The sequence below is a fragment of the Onychomys torridus genome, chromosome 1 (genome assembly GCF_903995425.1).
Source record: "Onychomys torridus chromosome 1, mOncTor1.1, whole genome shotgun sequence".
NCBI classification, from domain to species: domain Eukaryota; kingdom Metazoa; phylum Chordata; class Mammalia; order Rodentia; family Cricetidae; genus Onychomys; species Onychomys torridus.
This window is the reverse complement of record NC_050443.1, coordinates 177117295-177134460: the sequence shown is the minus strand read 5'-3', so window position 1 is coordinate 177134460 and position 17166 is coordinate 177117295. Positions and strand designations below refer to the sequence as shown.

Sequence of the window (17166 nt, the reverse complement as noted above, 5' to 3'; positions counted from 1 at the left end):
ACACACAGACGCTTGTATTATTTAAAGTGTTTGGCCTAATGGTTCAGGCTTCTTGCTAACTGTTCTTATATCTTAAATTAACCCATTTCTATTAATTTATACTTGGTCACATGGCTTGTGGCTTACCGGTACCTTACATCTTCCTTGTCATTTATTGTAGTTCCAGCATATCTAGGTCATTATCCCTCATTACTCCTGGACAATATTTGATAACCATTTCTTTGTATATAGTCTTGTATTAGGTTAGAGCCTTCTTATTTAGACAAAAGGGGGAGATGTAGTGGGTAGCCATTCAGCTTTGACTTGGAAGTTCCAACCCCCATTGGGGCTTCAGTAATGGTCACGCCTACAAGGCGGGGCTGAGAGAGGATGCTGAAGACCCGGGGCGGGGATGCTCTTGGTTCCTGGACCCTGGACACTGGAGGCAGACCAAGCAAAGTTCTCCAGAGAACACTGCTGGACTGTGCCATACCTTTCTCAGACCCTGTAAATCATCCCTTCATTTGTAAGTTACCCCACAAAATAAACCTCCCTTTTAACTACATGGAGTGGCGTTAATAATTCCACCAATACTTCCCCTTGGAGGAATTCAGCGAGGAGCAAGCCAGGCTCCAAGTCTACACCTCCCTATGCTTTCTGTCATTTCTGTCTGCTGTACAGTCTGAATCTGTTCCTGTCTGTCCCTGCCTTTATGTCTGGGTCCTAGGAAGTTTTTGCATGGAATTTATTGAACATCACAGAGCATTACATGAGGAAGGAATGAGGGAAACTTTACACAAATCTTTAATAAGAGTTTTCCAAGGGACAAAGTCACTGACTCCAGATGTCTCCAGGAGCCCCAGATAACAAACAAAGGCTATTAAGTGATGCCCATATGTGGTCTTCAACATCTATGGTGGATATTCATTCCATAAGGATGCTTTCAACTTATTTGCTATTTCCATGATTAATTGTCATAGCATACACACATATCTGCAGAATCTGAAGGTAGTAGCAGGGAAGAGTTCTTACTATTACAGTTATATAGCCTGGTGTGATAGCACATGTCTTTGATCCAGCTCTCTCAGGAGGGAGATATCACAAAGGGATGTATCAGGGAGTTGGAGGACAGCATAATCCACATAGGGAGTTGCTGGCTAGCCAGGATAACACACTGAAACCTTGAAAAACAAAACAAATTACAGCTACACATTCACCTTGGTTGTAAATTAGATGCATGGGAAATCCAAGGCAAATAAGGTTGGTTGTACACTATTCTCTTAAGGAGAGGTTAAACAGATATTTTACACAGTAGGACACAAGCTTTAAATGACCTCAAGGTGTATTATTAACTCTGGTTGTAAGGCCTAGTGAAATCTTCAGTCTCTTTGAACGTAAGAAATATTTTCATAATAATAAATCACCAAATTTTGGTTTTAAAAAAATTCTGTAAAATAATTTTTGGTGGTCTGCAAGGGACTAAATCTAGTCCTGGTCGTGCTGAGCAAAAGCTATGCCTTTCAGCTAATGCCTCATGCTTTTTGTTTGTTTGTTTTGTTTTGTTTTTTCTGAAATGGTGTCTAACTACTTAACTCACAGTAGCCTTGAACATCATAGAATGTAGGCTTGAACACATGATCCTCCTACGTGAGCCCCACCAGGTGCTGGGACAACAGACATGTGACACCGTGCCCGCCTGTGTTATTCAATTTTATTAATGTACTTAAACTTAATAACATCATAAACGCTGACAATCACAGTATCACCACAGTAGCTAGCATCAGGGGCTTAATACTCAGGAGAAACACACACTGGTTTATCTATAAACCATCTCACTCAAAAGGCTGGGCAGATGCCTCAGCTGGCCAAGTGCTTTCAACACAAAAACCAAAGTCCCATTCCCAAAACGCATGCACAAAAAAGGGCTGGGCCTGGGCTGGTCAGATGGATCTGTGGTTAAAAACTCATGCTGTGCAGGCCACCTGGCCTGCATCCCTCAGCAAGGTAAAAGAGGAAGAAAAAAATGACTTCACGGCCATGAACACATGAGCAACTCATGAACTCGGTGGGAAACAGGCAGAAGAAAAGGAGAAAACAACATGAAATTGTCAGGGCAATGGGAGATGCGGGGCGGGCAAGAGAACCCAGAGAGCATAAATGGGGGGGGGGGGGGCTATATAATCAAAATATACACACACATGAAATTCTCAGACAATAAATATATTACTATTTAAAAATTGTTCACTGACTTCCATGTCATGTACCATGCACAAACACACACTCAATAATAATAAATAAATGTTTTTAAATCTGGGCATTTTAGTATTCACTTGCAATTTCTGAGCAGGGCAGGCAGAGAAAAGCAAGTCCCTGATGCTCACTGGCAAGCCAACAGAGCAGTTGGTGAGTTCAGGTCATAGAGCATGCCTCAAAAACCGAAGACTGAGGAACAACACATGAGGTATCCACACTCACAAACACATATGGGCCTGCAAATACAAGCACATGTGTGCACACTCACATGCACACGTGCACATACACACATAATACACACACATGAATCTCACTGAAGATCTGTGATATCAATATAAGATAGCTCCATTTTGCAAATGGGAACTAAAGAATTTACCCAGTGTGATAGCAGCAAGCAATTCAAACTTTGGTGGTGGTGTTGTAGTTTTCAAGACAGGATTTCTCTGTATCCCTGGCTGTTCTGGAACTAGCTTGTAGACCAGGCTGGCCTTGAAGTCACCGAGATCCGCCTGCCTCTGCCTCCTGAGTACTGGGATTAGAGGTGTGTGCCACCACTGCCTGGCTCAAAATTCAAACTCTTAACAAAGCTGTACTTTATTGCAGCTCTCAGTGGTTACAGACATGCAACCTAATATTGATCTATAGATAAACATGTAAGACCCTAAGAAAGCACGTGTAATCATTAATTATAGTAATCAGCTATAAATGCTATAATCTAAAAACAATCTTTTAAAGTTACCAAAATATATCTGTATAGCAATGACAATGTATGACTCGCTTTCAGAAGGTAAGCTTCTAAGAGTGACTCATAAGAACTTGGAGAGATGGCTCAGGGGTTCAGAGCACACACCACTCTTCTAGAAGACCCAAGCTCAGTTCCCAGAAAATGGCAATAAATGTATGCTTTCTGGCTTTTTAAATTTTAATTTTAGTCATTACTACATAATTTACCAATGTGACATGTTGTTTACTAGTTAGGTAACTAATGTGGCCATAAAAAAAATCAGTTATTTTTATATATCACACGCAATATAAAGTCACAGACAGCAAGATACTATCTTGCCACCTTTTAGGACCTGAAAAAACAGTCAAGGATTATTTAAAGTTTCCTAAAAATCTCTAACAATGAATAAGATAGGCATCAATCCTTCATTCTACTGAATTTTCTATTTACTGTGCTGTAGCTTGCCAGATGTGTCATGTCAGAAACAAAAATTAATTTGGAAAATTGAACTAGTTTTAAATCTAGCAGAGGAATACTGCCCCCAAAGGGGAACATATTTCTCAAAGCACCCTGCCTACTGAAAATGTAAAATCCTTCATAGCAATTTAAATTATTTCATAGCTATTATAGAGTGGAATGTTCCTTTTGCCCATGTTGGCAAGTTTGTATAATCAATTATATGTGTTTGGCAGCAAATTCTGATACACGACACCAAAAATATAACCAACAAGGGCTGTAGAGATGGCTTAGTGGGTAAGATGCCCTTCCAAAGGACCCTAGTTTGATTCCCAGCACCCACGGCAGCTAACAACCAGCTGTAACTCCAAGGGGATCTAACACCCTCTTCTGGTCTCTAGAGGTACCACAAACATGTGGTACACAGACATACACTCATGCATAACATCCGTACACATAAGATAAAAATAAATTTTTAATGACAAAAAAGAAAACCTACATAAAGTAGAGTTCATCAATATTTATACAGTATACAAAATATACTGTATAGGGATTTTTTAAATTATTAAAACATAATTTGAGAAATTAGAAATTTTTATTTTTAAAGATTTATTATTTTAATTTTTGCATCTGTTAGTGTGTGTGTGTATCTATATCTATGTATGTATGCCTGTGTCTGTGATTGTGTATATCTGTGTCTATGTGTGTCTGTAACTCTGTGCGTGTCTGTGTCTGTGACCATGACTATGTATGTATCTGTGTGTGTGTGACTATGTGAGTGTATATGTGTATCTGTGTGCACATCCACTTGGAGGCCAAAAGATGGCGTCAGTACCTGGGAGCTAGACTTACAGGAGGTTATGAACCACTAGACACAGGTACTAAGAACTGAACACTTGGAGGAACAGAGAGTGACCTATCCACTGGGTCATCTTTTTAACCTAAAAACTTTTTTTTAATCAATTCTTTGAAAATAGTATATTTACCTATCTGGTTTTATCAAAAAAGGGGGAAACCTGGCAATATTTCCCAGTTCCCAACTTGTAGTGTACCCCCAAAGGAAAGCTAAAATAGAATGAAATTAAGATAAAATAAACAATTAAAGAGAAAAGAAAAGATAAGCACTTCACTCCACCTCCACCCTTCCTATCTCTCGGTGGCACTGGGAAGCTGCTGTGCATCATGCAGCAGGTGCTTGTCCACACAGCTTTACTTGCAAATGTTCATTGTATAATGAGTTGTTGGTCAGTTCAAGGCCTCTGGTTTTGGACCACCATCAATACTGGGCCCCCACTGACACTGCTCTCCAACATCCTGCTGTTGCCCTGGCTCATGGAGATCCTGCAGCTATGGCTCCACAAGACCAGTCCCTTCACACTCCAGCAGGTCATCAATAGGGCAGATGTTTAATCTCAAATATTTTAAAAGGCATGATGATTTTTTTAAAAATGACCATCTACAATGTAGAAGAAAAGATCTGATAACCACAGTCTTACAAGGGCCTATCATTTTGAATATATAAAGATGTCTTTTGATTTGGGGGAGGGGACCATAAAACTAGCCCAATATTAAAAACAGAACAAAGTTCTACAAATAATTTATCCAGATACACAATGGCAATAGCACAAACCAATATTGGCACAGGGACTCAAACAGGTATTTAAACTCCCACATGCATAGTAGTGTTATTCAAAATAAGCAAAAGGTAGATGCAATTCAAGTATCTCTTAAAGAAAGATCAGATGGATAAAAAAGTAGTTTAAACAGATAGCAGAATGTTGTTTAGCCTAGAAAGCACAGATAACCTGACACGTTCTGTGACTTGAACAAACCTGGAAGATATTGGCTAGTCAGCAAAGAACCAAAATTGTGATTCTGCTCATGAGGGGCCTGGTCAAACTCAGGCATTTGGTGGCAGCCAGAGGTCGGAGGATGGAAAGAGAGGATGAGAACAGTGGCTAATGGACAGAGAGGTTCGGTTCACAAAAGGAAACAAAGCTGGGAGGAAATGAACACTGCAAATGCCCTTGGTTCTGCCATAATATCCACGTAGAAGAGTTAAAATAATAAATCCCATGCAATACTGTTTTACCACAATTTAAAATAAAGATAAATTGTGTTAGTGGGTGAAGACCTTGAACAGTTATTTCTCTAATACAAAACAATAAGAAAGCACACAAAAAGATAGTCCTTATTATTTATTCATTAAGGAAATGCAGATCAAAACTACCATAAAATAACATTGCACATCCAAAATGATAGTTAAATTTATTTTAAAATAAGGTGAAGGAAAACAACAAGTGTTGGAGAGTATATGGAGAAATCATCATATGGTAAAGTCATCCCTGAAAAATCATGACCACCAAACTACCTCAATCCAGCAATTCACTCCTGGAGTTTGACAGAGAAACACCCATGAGAACCATTCAAACAAAAGCCCAGGATGGTGACAGCATCACCCACACGCCCACAGGGCAGTGACAGACTATCTCGATGGTGCTGCTGGCTGTATCCCATGTGACTTTGCACACTAGACACACACTAAAAGCTTCCCCTCAGTGCTCTTCCAGAACTTCACACCTCCATCTCTCATGACCTAGTCAACATCTCCACTCTGAAGTCTGACAGCATTTAAAACACAACATAACCAACACTAATTGTTTTCCATCTCCATCTTTTCTAGCTGTGACCAAGTTTAATGGCTCTCTCCTACATCCCACATCAAATTAGAAATCTTTTTTTTTAAATCTACCTTAAAAATTACATTCAGAATCTAATGACTTTACCTACCTCTCACAATACCACCCTCACCTAAGATCCCATCGTCTCCCACCCCTATTACTACAATAACCTTCCCACTGAACTCTGAACCTTGACTGCTTACTTTGAAAACAGTACCTAAAATTAACCCGGTTTAAAACAAGGAGCATGCTGTCACAGCTTCACTCAAAACTATCAGTGGTTCTTCTACTCAGATTACATGCCAAAGTGCTTATAATTTCCCACAAGATACTGTATTCTCTTTCATGCTATCATACTTCTCCAAACAACATTCCTCCTCATCAATTTACTCTGAGTATTTTGCTTTCTCTCACATACATTAGAAACTATTTTTAAGGAGATTTATCATAGCTGTTAATTTTATCTGGAACAGTCTTTTCTCAAAAAACATGGAAAAACTTCATTACCCTCCAGAACTGGATAGAGACACTTGCTGAGGGCAGCACATACATGAGTCACAGGGACATGGAGAACTCAAACTAGTCTGGAAGCTTCATCCCTACTGTCTGATTTTACAGTACCAGAAGGTGCTGTGCACAAAGCTAAGGGGAAACAGTAATCAACAGTCACCCACTGTGAACATGAGCGCTACAGTAATGACCAGCATAGCAAGGTATGCCCATTGACAACAGTGACAGGTTTGGTTAGTAATCAACCACTTTCTGATTGGATGGAAGGCCTAAGCTACTAGGCAGAATTCATACCTGGTTATTGGGCCAAGAACCATTAACTGGCTGAGTCATAAACTCTGGGAAAGAATTTACTTACAGCATTCTGCTAAATGGATATAGTATTAAACTGTATTCTATATACATGAATGATTCACTAGACCAATGGGTTAGCACAGCTCTCAACTGTCAACAGAAGAATGTCCTATCGAAGCAGACAGCAATTAACAGACTCAAGGTGCAGAGCATAGAGATGGTAGTGCACAGCCCAACATGAGACATCTACATTGTATATCCTCCCCACAGGCTCAGGGTCCACACAGAGGAGGTGCTGGAAAGACTATAAAGCCAGTGGTAGGAGGGGACTACTGTCGAACATTTTCCACTGGTGGCAGGAAGGCTGCTCACATGAACCCACAGCAGCTGTAGGTGCAGGCATATGACCTCCACAAGATCAAGCAGCTGAAAGTCTAGCAGGGATGGGGAAAGGGCCATGGACCTGCACTTGCTGAAGAGATACTTGCAACTGACGGCTACTGGGGGCAGGAGGGTCGGTTTGCTACAGCACAACCCGATAGGCTGCGTATGATCCAATGGATAGTCGTACGGCCACACACGTAGTGCAGCACGGGAGCACTGGGGGGTAGAAAAGGAGTCCATGAGGTCGGGGAAGGAAAGCAGTGGGCGACAGCACACCGAGGATGAAAAAGGAAGTCGTGCCAAGTGAAAGAAGACCGTCAGAACGGTTTTCAACAGTTATAGAAATAATGTTTCAGACCAAACCCACTCCATAACTACCATTGTGTCCAAAAAGAAATCTTACCTGCTTTTAAGCACCTATCTATAACTGTCAATTATTCCAATCTCCAACCAAAAAAAAAACTATCTGTAATGATCATTTTAATAATGAAATTATATGTATTTTTACTAAATTTCTCATAAGTATGAATTCAATTGAAGTAAAAATGTAGCATTTTAAAATAAGCATATTATAGATTTTTTTATACATACAGTCTTCAATCAAAAATACTGAAGATAGATAGGAAAAAATTTTAGGCATTTTTTCCAGAAGAGACACTTCAATTCTCATTTTCTTTTAGTTAGCAAAGATACACTGAAGTAAAAACATTTACCTGTACACTGCCCTCCATTGGTGGGGTCTCCATAGTACCCTGGCATGCAGTCCTGACACTGCTTCCCAGTGGTGAGGTTCTTACACTGCTCACAGACACTGTTATGGATGCACGTGCTGTGTCCATTACACTGGCAAGCTAGAGAGAATAGCACAACATATCACAAAGAGCAAAGTCGCCATGCAAGTACACAGCTCTCAAGACAGAAGTTACTCTTAAGATTCTAGCAAAGTCCAAAGAGCTTTACCCAATACATGACACAGGCAGCTGGAAACATCAGTAAGACAGTGAATGCATCTTACTGCATGGTCACAATTGATCTCATTGATTACAAGATGTAAGGGCTAGAGATAATGTAAAATATTACATGTAAGTAAGGAATATTTTAATATAGCCATTAAAGAATTATATGAATGTTTTAGCTATTAAATTTTATAAAGATTAGATAATAAAGCTTTGGTAAAGAATAGTAAGTTCTTAATATATCATAAATATATTTATACTTAATAACAAACTATGAATACAAAAAATTATCAGGCAACAGATCTTTATTTCAAGAAAATGAGTTACTATTCAGATGAACAAAGGGACTCTTAATTTGAATAAAGGTGTATCCTCTTTGTTTTTTGTTTGTTTGTTTGTTTTTGTTTTTTCGAGACAGGGTTTCTCTGTGTAACACCTCTGGCTGTCCTGGAACTCACTTTGTAGACCAGGCAGGCCTCAAACTCACAAAGGTCCACCTGCCACTGTCTCCGGAGTGCTGGGATTAAAGGCATATGCCACCACCACCCAGCAAGGTGTATTGTCTTAAAACAAGAAGTTGGTTTTTTTAAACCATCTATAAAATAAGAAAATCTAACAAAATAGTTCATGATAAAAGGAAATCAAATATGTAAAATAGTATCTAAAATATCACAATGTTTTTCAAATGTTTTCAAACTCACAAATATGCCTTTCAAAAGGTTAGTGATGGCAAACCTAGTTCAGCCTTTAAAGCCTACAACTAACATCCTATCAATGGCAAAGGACAAGGCATGCTGTAAAAAGCTGGACCTCTGTGCACCAGCTGTACCAAACACAGAAAAGAAAGGCTGCATTCACAGCCTGTGATCACGCTTTAGTCAACACCATCACCAGACTGCATCAATGGGTAGCAGGGTCTGACACCGAATAATTCTCCCAGGATAAACTGTTATTTTAAATGCTCTAATATCAACATATCTATAGAACACAGATAAAACTAAAGATGATCCATCTATTTTATTTTGCCTACATTTTAAGTCTACCCCAGATGGCTCCTTATTTATGGAAACACAAACAGAAAAAAATCAAAATAAAACATAATGACAAATCCATCATTTGATACGCAAATAAACTACATAGTTCTGAAAATATGGCTCTCTATAAACAGATGTGCAGCATTTAAAAATATCTTCATGACATTAGTAAATTTCCAACATGTTTACACAGGAATTTGAGGGGAAAAAAAAAGCTTACCCACAACTTCGTTCAATATATAGCCTCCCTTCAAAGAAAAAGAAATTGTCAGGGACTAAAATGATGCATGGCTTCAAAACAAGAATTATAAATACTGAGTTAGGAAGAAATCTGTACTCTGCATAGGATAGACAAGCAAGTATCAGCAGACATGCCCTCCAAATCTACCAAGGCCAGCAAATGTAACTGCTGCCACCTTCCAGGAAAAGAAAGAAAATGAGAAGTGTTTATAAACTGAAGTTATCACCTGCATCCAAGCAGATGAACAAATTTCCAAAGCACACCATAAGACCAAAGAGACAGAAAAGAATCTGATGTGCCACTAACATCTATAAATGAGAGAGAAAAGCCACATAAAAATTTAAACTCTCACCATGTGTGGGACTGAATATATGTTACCACAAGGTGAAGGAACTCTAACATAAAACATGCATATAAAACACCCTCTGCCACAGGTCTTGTAGATCACACAAAGGCATCTCAGAATGACCCCTTGAAATATATCTATAACTCAAACCATGTAAATATACCACAGAGCAGAGATAAGAAAACATTTTCTTCACTGGAAAGAACTAGACAGTAAATGTGTTGGACTTCGGAAGCCACATACTTTTTTTTCTTTTCTTTTTTAAAATTTTAAAATTTTAAAATTACTTTGGGTTATGGGTATTTTGCCTGCTTGTAAGTCTCTACAGAGGATGTGCGTGGTTCCTCTGGAGGCAAGAAGAGGGCACTGGATCCCTGAACTGGAGTTGCATGTGGTTGTGACCAGCCACATGGTGCTGGGAATCCAACCCAGACCTCTGGAAGAAGTGTTCTTCAGCCCTCTTAGTGGGTTACTTAGAGATGGGGAGGCAGAGACAGAGAGAGAACATGAAATTGGAAGAGGTATGTGACCAGAGGGTCCAGAAGGACTTAGCTGAAGAACAAGAGATGGAGAAATAAGCATGATCATAAAATATTGTCTATATGTAGGAAAGCAGACACGCAGCAGTCCCTCTGTGGATCCTCAAAGATGAGAAGACCAGACTAAGGGAGCCCCGCCTGGTGCTGCTTAAACCACTTCTCTCTGAGCCTCTGTGCATACTTCAGCTGCTTCTTCACAATTAATATTCTTTGTTCACTCCCTGGGAACCCGCCAGCCATGCTGGCCACATTAGCAGATCTGTGCCATGCTCAGCCATCATCAAAGAAGCTTCCTCCTGTAACTGATGGGAACCACTGCAGAGGCTCACAGCCAGACAATATGCAGTGAAAGACCCCCAAAACGGGATGTCCCCATCTCATCCCTCCCTCAGGGCTTGAAAACTGTGCAGAAGAGGAGGCAGGTGTCTGTGTAGGATGGGGGTGTGTTTAACCTTACAAGTCTTTTGCATATATAGTATAGCTTCTGTTTCTGTGGTTTTATGGAATTCCTGTGTGTGCAAACGTGTGTCTCTGCATCTGTGCACATTTCTTGTGCTTTTTATTTTGCCCTTTTTCTTGTTTTGGTTGTTTTGTCATATTCTAGTGTATTTGTTTTGTTTTACTTATTACTATTTTTTAGATGTCCGTTTGTTTTCTAATGAGAGACGGGAAGGGTGTGGATCTGGATGGGAGGAGAGGAATTAGGAGAAGTAGGGGTAGGGGAAATCATAATCAGAATATACTGTATGGAAAAAAACTATTTTCAATTAAAAGTATTCTTTGTCCAACCCTTTACTTAAGTAACCATTTCTAAGTACTACTTTGGGGCATCAGATCTCTATAATGACACCCATGCTATGAGAAGCCTGTATTAAATAAACGTGTATGCCTTTCTTCTATTAAAAAAGTCTCCAAAATATTTTAAAAAAGCAAACAACCCACCCAAATTTAATGAGAGCAAAGCACTTGGATATTTCCAAGGAATACATAAACAGTCAATAAATAGTTGAAAAGAATGTCATTAGCTGTGTGTTGTGTTGGAGTTTTATCTCTGTGACAACTTTGTCTTGAATTGTCATTTTACGCTGCTTGTTCTAATGCTGGGGTCCTGGCAGTGGTCCAGAGGGTGCCCAGACAGGTCTACTCTGGTGACTGGTCTAGAGAATAACCTAGCTGTCATCATAGAGCCTTTGTCCAGTGACTGATGGAGGCAGATGCAGAGATCCACGGCCAGGCACCAGGCTGAGCTCTGGGAATCCAATTGATGAGAGAGAGGAGAGATACTACTGTCGAGGTCATGATGGGAGGACGTGCAGAGATGACCAGCCACACTAGTGGAAGCCCATGAACTGTGGACTAGGGGCTGTGGAGCCCCCATGGGACTGGACTAGGCTGGATACGGAAGACGGTTGTTTGCCTAGAACTGTTTGGGGGGCACCCAGGCAGGGGGATCGGGATCTGTCCCTGGTGCATGAGCCTAGGTGCAGTGGGAAGGGGCTTGGACCTGCCTAGGCTCAGTGTACTGGGCTCTACTGACTCCCCATGAGAGACCTCGATTTGGGGATGTGGGGATGCGGGGTGGCTTGAGAAAGAGGGCTGGGAGGTGGGAGGAGGGAGGACGGGGGATCTGTGGATAGTATGTGGAGTGAGTAGAAAATTTCTTAATAAAGAAAAAAAAAAAAGAAAGGAAAGAGGAAATTTGAAATAACTCTTAAAGGGCCCCAGGTTTGGTTTTGTGGTAACTATGAGATGGTAGTGGTTGTAGATTTACATTATACTAAAAGGCCATGACTTATAAAGTTAAAATGGTGAATTGATAGCACATGAAATACATAAAGGTGGAAAATAATTGATGCAGAGTTCCCCCATTTCACATCTCAGTCCAGCACCTCTACCAACGTATGTTTATTACACATCACAGTACTTTCACTCTCACTTTAAAAAGTGATTTATTTTTCATACTCTGACCTTGGATTAGCATTTTGAGTTTTTCAAGGAAGTTAAATGTGTAAGTGATGACATAGAAGTTCTTTACCTCTAGTATCAAAATTTGCTATCCCTACAGAGAGGCATACCACAAAAGTACACATCTTAAACACAATGTTAATGCTAGTAAAATAAAATATGCCTATAGACATATTATTTGTAAAATGCAGGAATGAAACTCTTTGTTGAAACTACAAACATTTCAAGTTTTTCTATTCTTCTTTTCGTTCCAAAATCTCAATGTAAAAATGACTGAATGGAAAAAACAAAAACCATACCACAGCATGAACATTGGACTGTCTTAAAATCTCCTCTGCCAAGCCAGTCATGGTGGCTCATGCCTTTAATGCCAGCACTTGGGAGGCAGAGGCAGGCAGATCTCTGTGAGCTCTAGGCCATCTGGTTTTACAAAGCGAGTTCCAGGAGAGCCAGAGTTGTTACACAGAGAAACCTCAAAAAAATCAAAAACAAACAAACAAACAAAAAACTCCTCTGTCAATTTAACTAGTGAATCATCTTTTGAACTTGGACTCCCACAGTCTTGGAACACAGACCAAATTTTCATAAATTCTTACCAGAAAGCAAAACAAAGAGCCTCTAATCCAACTCCCAAGAGCCTATGTTCTCATCTGAAACCTCATGAGCATGATCTCCACAGCTTCCTGGTGTTCTCAATTCCCACCAGAAGCATCTACTGAGTCCTGCTTATACACTCCAAGGCCTCAATAAAGTGCAGCTCGAAGGTTTTCTAAACTAGATGTGAGGCTTCTCAGCCACATGGTCAGATTTAGCAACCTACTTTCTGGAGCCAGATTTTTAATTTTTTTCACCAATGTGTCAAAGTTGCTGTGGAAACCAATTCAAAGACACAGCCAGCATGGAGACAGGCGCCTTTAATCCAAGTATCAACCATAGAGACCTGGAGGTCTGTATATACAGGCAGTGACGAGGAAGTCATGTGTTTGGGTTTACAGCCAATGAGAAGGCAGAACAGAAAGGCAATTAAAAAATACACACAGGAAGTAGCTCTCTTTCTCAGGGGAAGGATGGCAGCAGCTGGTAAGCTAAAGGCTATTCACTAGTAATCTGACCCCTTGGCTTTTAACTCTATATTTGGCTCTGTGTTTCTTATTTTAATAAGACTATTTAGAATTACATCTACACTGGAGTGTCATGGGCTCAAAAGACAAGGTTAGGAAAAATGTGTATTTTGACAAATATATAGATTTTGACAGATATATAGTTATAAACTAACCCAAATATACATACATGTTTATGTTTACTTTTATGTATAAAGTCAGTGTGAATGCATGTTCTGAAGCTTGAATCCAGCACCAACTACTCAATAGCCTTTATCTCTTTCTCTGAAAGTGAGATCTCTGGCTCCTACTAAATACAACTATTTGTTTTTGCTGAAACACAGTACACACACAAGATATTGTTAAAATTATAAAATAATTCTTGTTGGAAACAAATTTAACACATCAGGAAACCATAGGTTTATGTATAGGTTTTTCTGTAGCCTCGTACTATACAGTAAAAAAAAAAAACACTTTTCCAATAGTCAAAGTCTGTGTGTGTGTGTGTGTGTGTGTGTGTGTGTGTGTGAGAGAGAGAGAGAGAGAGAGAGACAGACAGACAGACAGACAAACAGACAGACAGAGATCTGTGGCATAGTCAGATTCATTTTTGAAAATTAGCATTCCACTCTGGAATCCTCTTACATGAAATGGTTTTATTACATACAATAAATTTCACATTTTGTGGTATATAGGTATAGATTTTGTTTATTTTTCTGTACAGTACTAGGCATTGAATCAACAACCTGTAAACACTAGGCAGTGGTCTACTGAACTACATCCCAAGAACACAGTCTGGATGTTGACAAATGCAGTTATGCACTGTCTACAGAGCCATACAGAGCACTTCCAACCTCCTCCAACTTTATGTGTTATCTAGTAAAAGCAATCCCTATCCCTCCTGACTAACGCTTCCATATACACATCTTGGTCTGTTTCAGATGGTCTTCAAAGCATCTCTCCATAAGCAACCACACTAGAGTGCACACATGGCACTCTGCAGGTCCTTCTCTGATTGCTCTGGTTTGTCTCTTCCACTTGGTTCTGGGGCCTCGTGCTGCAGCGGGGTAAGCACCTCATCTCAAGTGTGCTCTGGTAGCTCTCAACCCTTCTGCCTCAGCTGTCACTGGTCCCAGGGAAACTATTTGTCAGGATCATGCCCTAAGCTCAGACATGCGTGGTTTTAGTTCCATGGCATCAGGATGGCCTGAGGAAGGAGATAAAGGCCCAGCCTTAGGGCAGCAGCCCTCAGGAGCATGCATCATGGCTCTTCCTCAGCCCCCACTGGGTCTTTGTGCCATACTCCTGTATGGCAGCCAGCCTGATAAAGTGATAAAGCACATATTCTTGATTTTCTAGCTCCACTTTTAACGTTTCCTCCTCACTTAATGTGCTGTCACCTCTTCTGTAGGTCATCACACAGGAACCCCAGCCCTGATACATTTCCTCTCCTTCAGCCGTTTATCAACCTTAACATCTCAGCAAAGCTTTGCCTTCTAAAAGGCAAGCTTCAATCCCAGGCTTCCATTTACTAGTGTTCATCCACCACATAACCTCATACATTTCACTTATTTCAATGAGCATATATTCTCCACAAGTGTAGTGATTTTTAAACCAATTTATCAACTATGTTTCTAGTGCCTAAAACACTAAATATACTATTTAGTGCACAACAGGCACTCAGAAAACATGTATTGAATAAGTTAAATTTTCAACTTTCTTCCATACAAGCACAGAATAAAGAACATAGAAATACGAAGAGAGCCCCTGAAAAACTAAGTGACCTTCAAATTTAAATAGCAGTGAATACCAATGGTGGATTTCAAAATAAGGCCAAGTGAATCCACTGTGGATGTTCAGTACATAACATCCACATTCACCATGAGGTTTACTGGAACCTGAGGAGCATGGGAGTTCTAAGACAGTACAATAACAGAAGCAATGAAGTACACCAGTACATTCATGAAGGATATAAAATGTTTGTTACCTGGACACTGGATAAAAGACCACTCATAGTTCTTCTCTTTGGGGCAAAGACTGGTGTCAAGAACCACCTCACTGTTGTGTGCTCCACCAAGTCTCATGGGTCCCCGTGAGGACCCTTCCATGCAGTGTCCTCTCCCTGTGTTACTGGGGTCATTGCACCAGCCACATCCAGGCTGTTCCAAGCACTGGCCACAGGTTCTTAATCCAGAACAATTTTGAGCTGAGTGACAGAAGCATTAAAAACAAAAATTAATTTTATAATCAAGCAGAATTGTATGCTTCAGAAAAATGTTGTAAGAAAAAAGACATTAAAATGTCATCAGTAGTTAATAGAAATATTTTGCATAAATAACTAGTTGATATGAACAATTCATCACACACATGTATCAATGGACAAATAAATATGTACACATGTATGCATAATACATGTCATGAACAAAGAGAATTGTTCTGGATTGAATTGGATTTTAAAAGGGAAAAAAACAAGACATGGTAACCATAACACAGAAAAAAATTAAGGCAGTACTTAAAAATTCCTGAGCATCTTGCTGTAATGGAACATCAAGGAGCTGACATCAGAAACTCAACAGCAAAATGCTAGATTTAAGAATTCACTGAAAATTTTATTTGTTGTGAGCTGTTTGAGGGCCAAGAACCTTGGAGACTGGGTTTTATAAAGTAGTGGAAAGAACCATCTCAAATCATATTAAATAAAATACAACATTCACATATTTAACTTTCTAGACATCTAATTCATAGACATGAAGGGTTTTCTTTTCCTAAGTTTTATCTTCCGGGGTCCTTGGATCACACAGCTCTAAATGAGATGTCTCCATCAAATCTCTCCCCTCAGAGCACAGGGAACCCCCACAGAAGAGGAGGTGGAAAGAGTGTAAGAACCAGCAGGGATGGAGGACACCAGGAGAACACGGCCCTCTGGATCAAGGAAGTGAGGCTCATGTGAGCTTACAGACTGAAGCAGCAGGCACAGGGCCTACATGGGTCTGTACCAGGTCCTCTGCATACACAGTACAGCTATTAGTGTAGTACTGTTATGGGACTCCTGAATGTGAGAACAAAGGGGTCTCTGACTCTTGTGCCTGTTCTTGGGGCTCTTTTCCTCCTGTTGGGTTGATTTATCCAGCCTTGATGTGACGGGTTTTGTTTTATCTTATTGTATTTTATTGTGTCATATTTGGTTGTTAGCTCTTAGTACCCTGTTCTTTTCTAATGAGAGGCAGAAAGGAGTGGATCCGGGGTGGAAGGCAGGTGGGAAGGAACTGGGAGGAGTAGAGGATGGGGGACCTGGAATCAGTATGCACTGTATGAGAAAGAATCTACTTTCAATAAAAGGGACATCTTGCCAATACACAATGATGAGTGGCAATCCCTTTAACTGACACTGAACTAAACATTTCGTACACTGCCATATCCGGCTCGGTTCCCTTGATCTGAAGCACTTCCCTTATTTCTAGGATTATGGGTAGCTCACATATTTGTTGACAGTTATGATGATTGCCTTCAAAACTATTAATTTACCATGAAGTCAATGAGAAAGAATAAAAACTATCAAAAGTTATATAGGTACAATTATACACTGTGACATTCCAATTAAAACTGCCATGTGATGAAACACAATTGACTGCTTCGCATCCAAGACAGTTCACATTGTCTAATAGACTTACATTCTAAACGTATTCAATGGGAAAAGAAATTTT

The 17166-nt window shown here is 39.9% G+C and overlaps 1 protein-coding gene across 2 annotated transcripts in view; it reads right to left on the bottom strand.

Annotated features, from left to right (window-relative positions):
* Window positions 1–17166, bottom strand: part of Atrnl1 (attractin like 1) — a 577179-nt gene that overhangs the window by 448810 nt on the left and 111203 nt on the right. For both annotated transcript variants that reach the window (XM_036173756.1, XM_036173764.1), the window contains exons 18-19: window positions 15450–15668; window positions 7995–8132 (exon numbers count right to left, since the gene is read on the bottom strand). In XM_036173756.1, the coding sequence (XP_036029649.1) occupies window positions 7995–8132; window positions 15450–15668 (357 nt within the window). The remainder of the gene's footprint in view (window positions 1–7994; window positions 8133–15449; window positions 15669–17166) is intronic.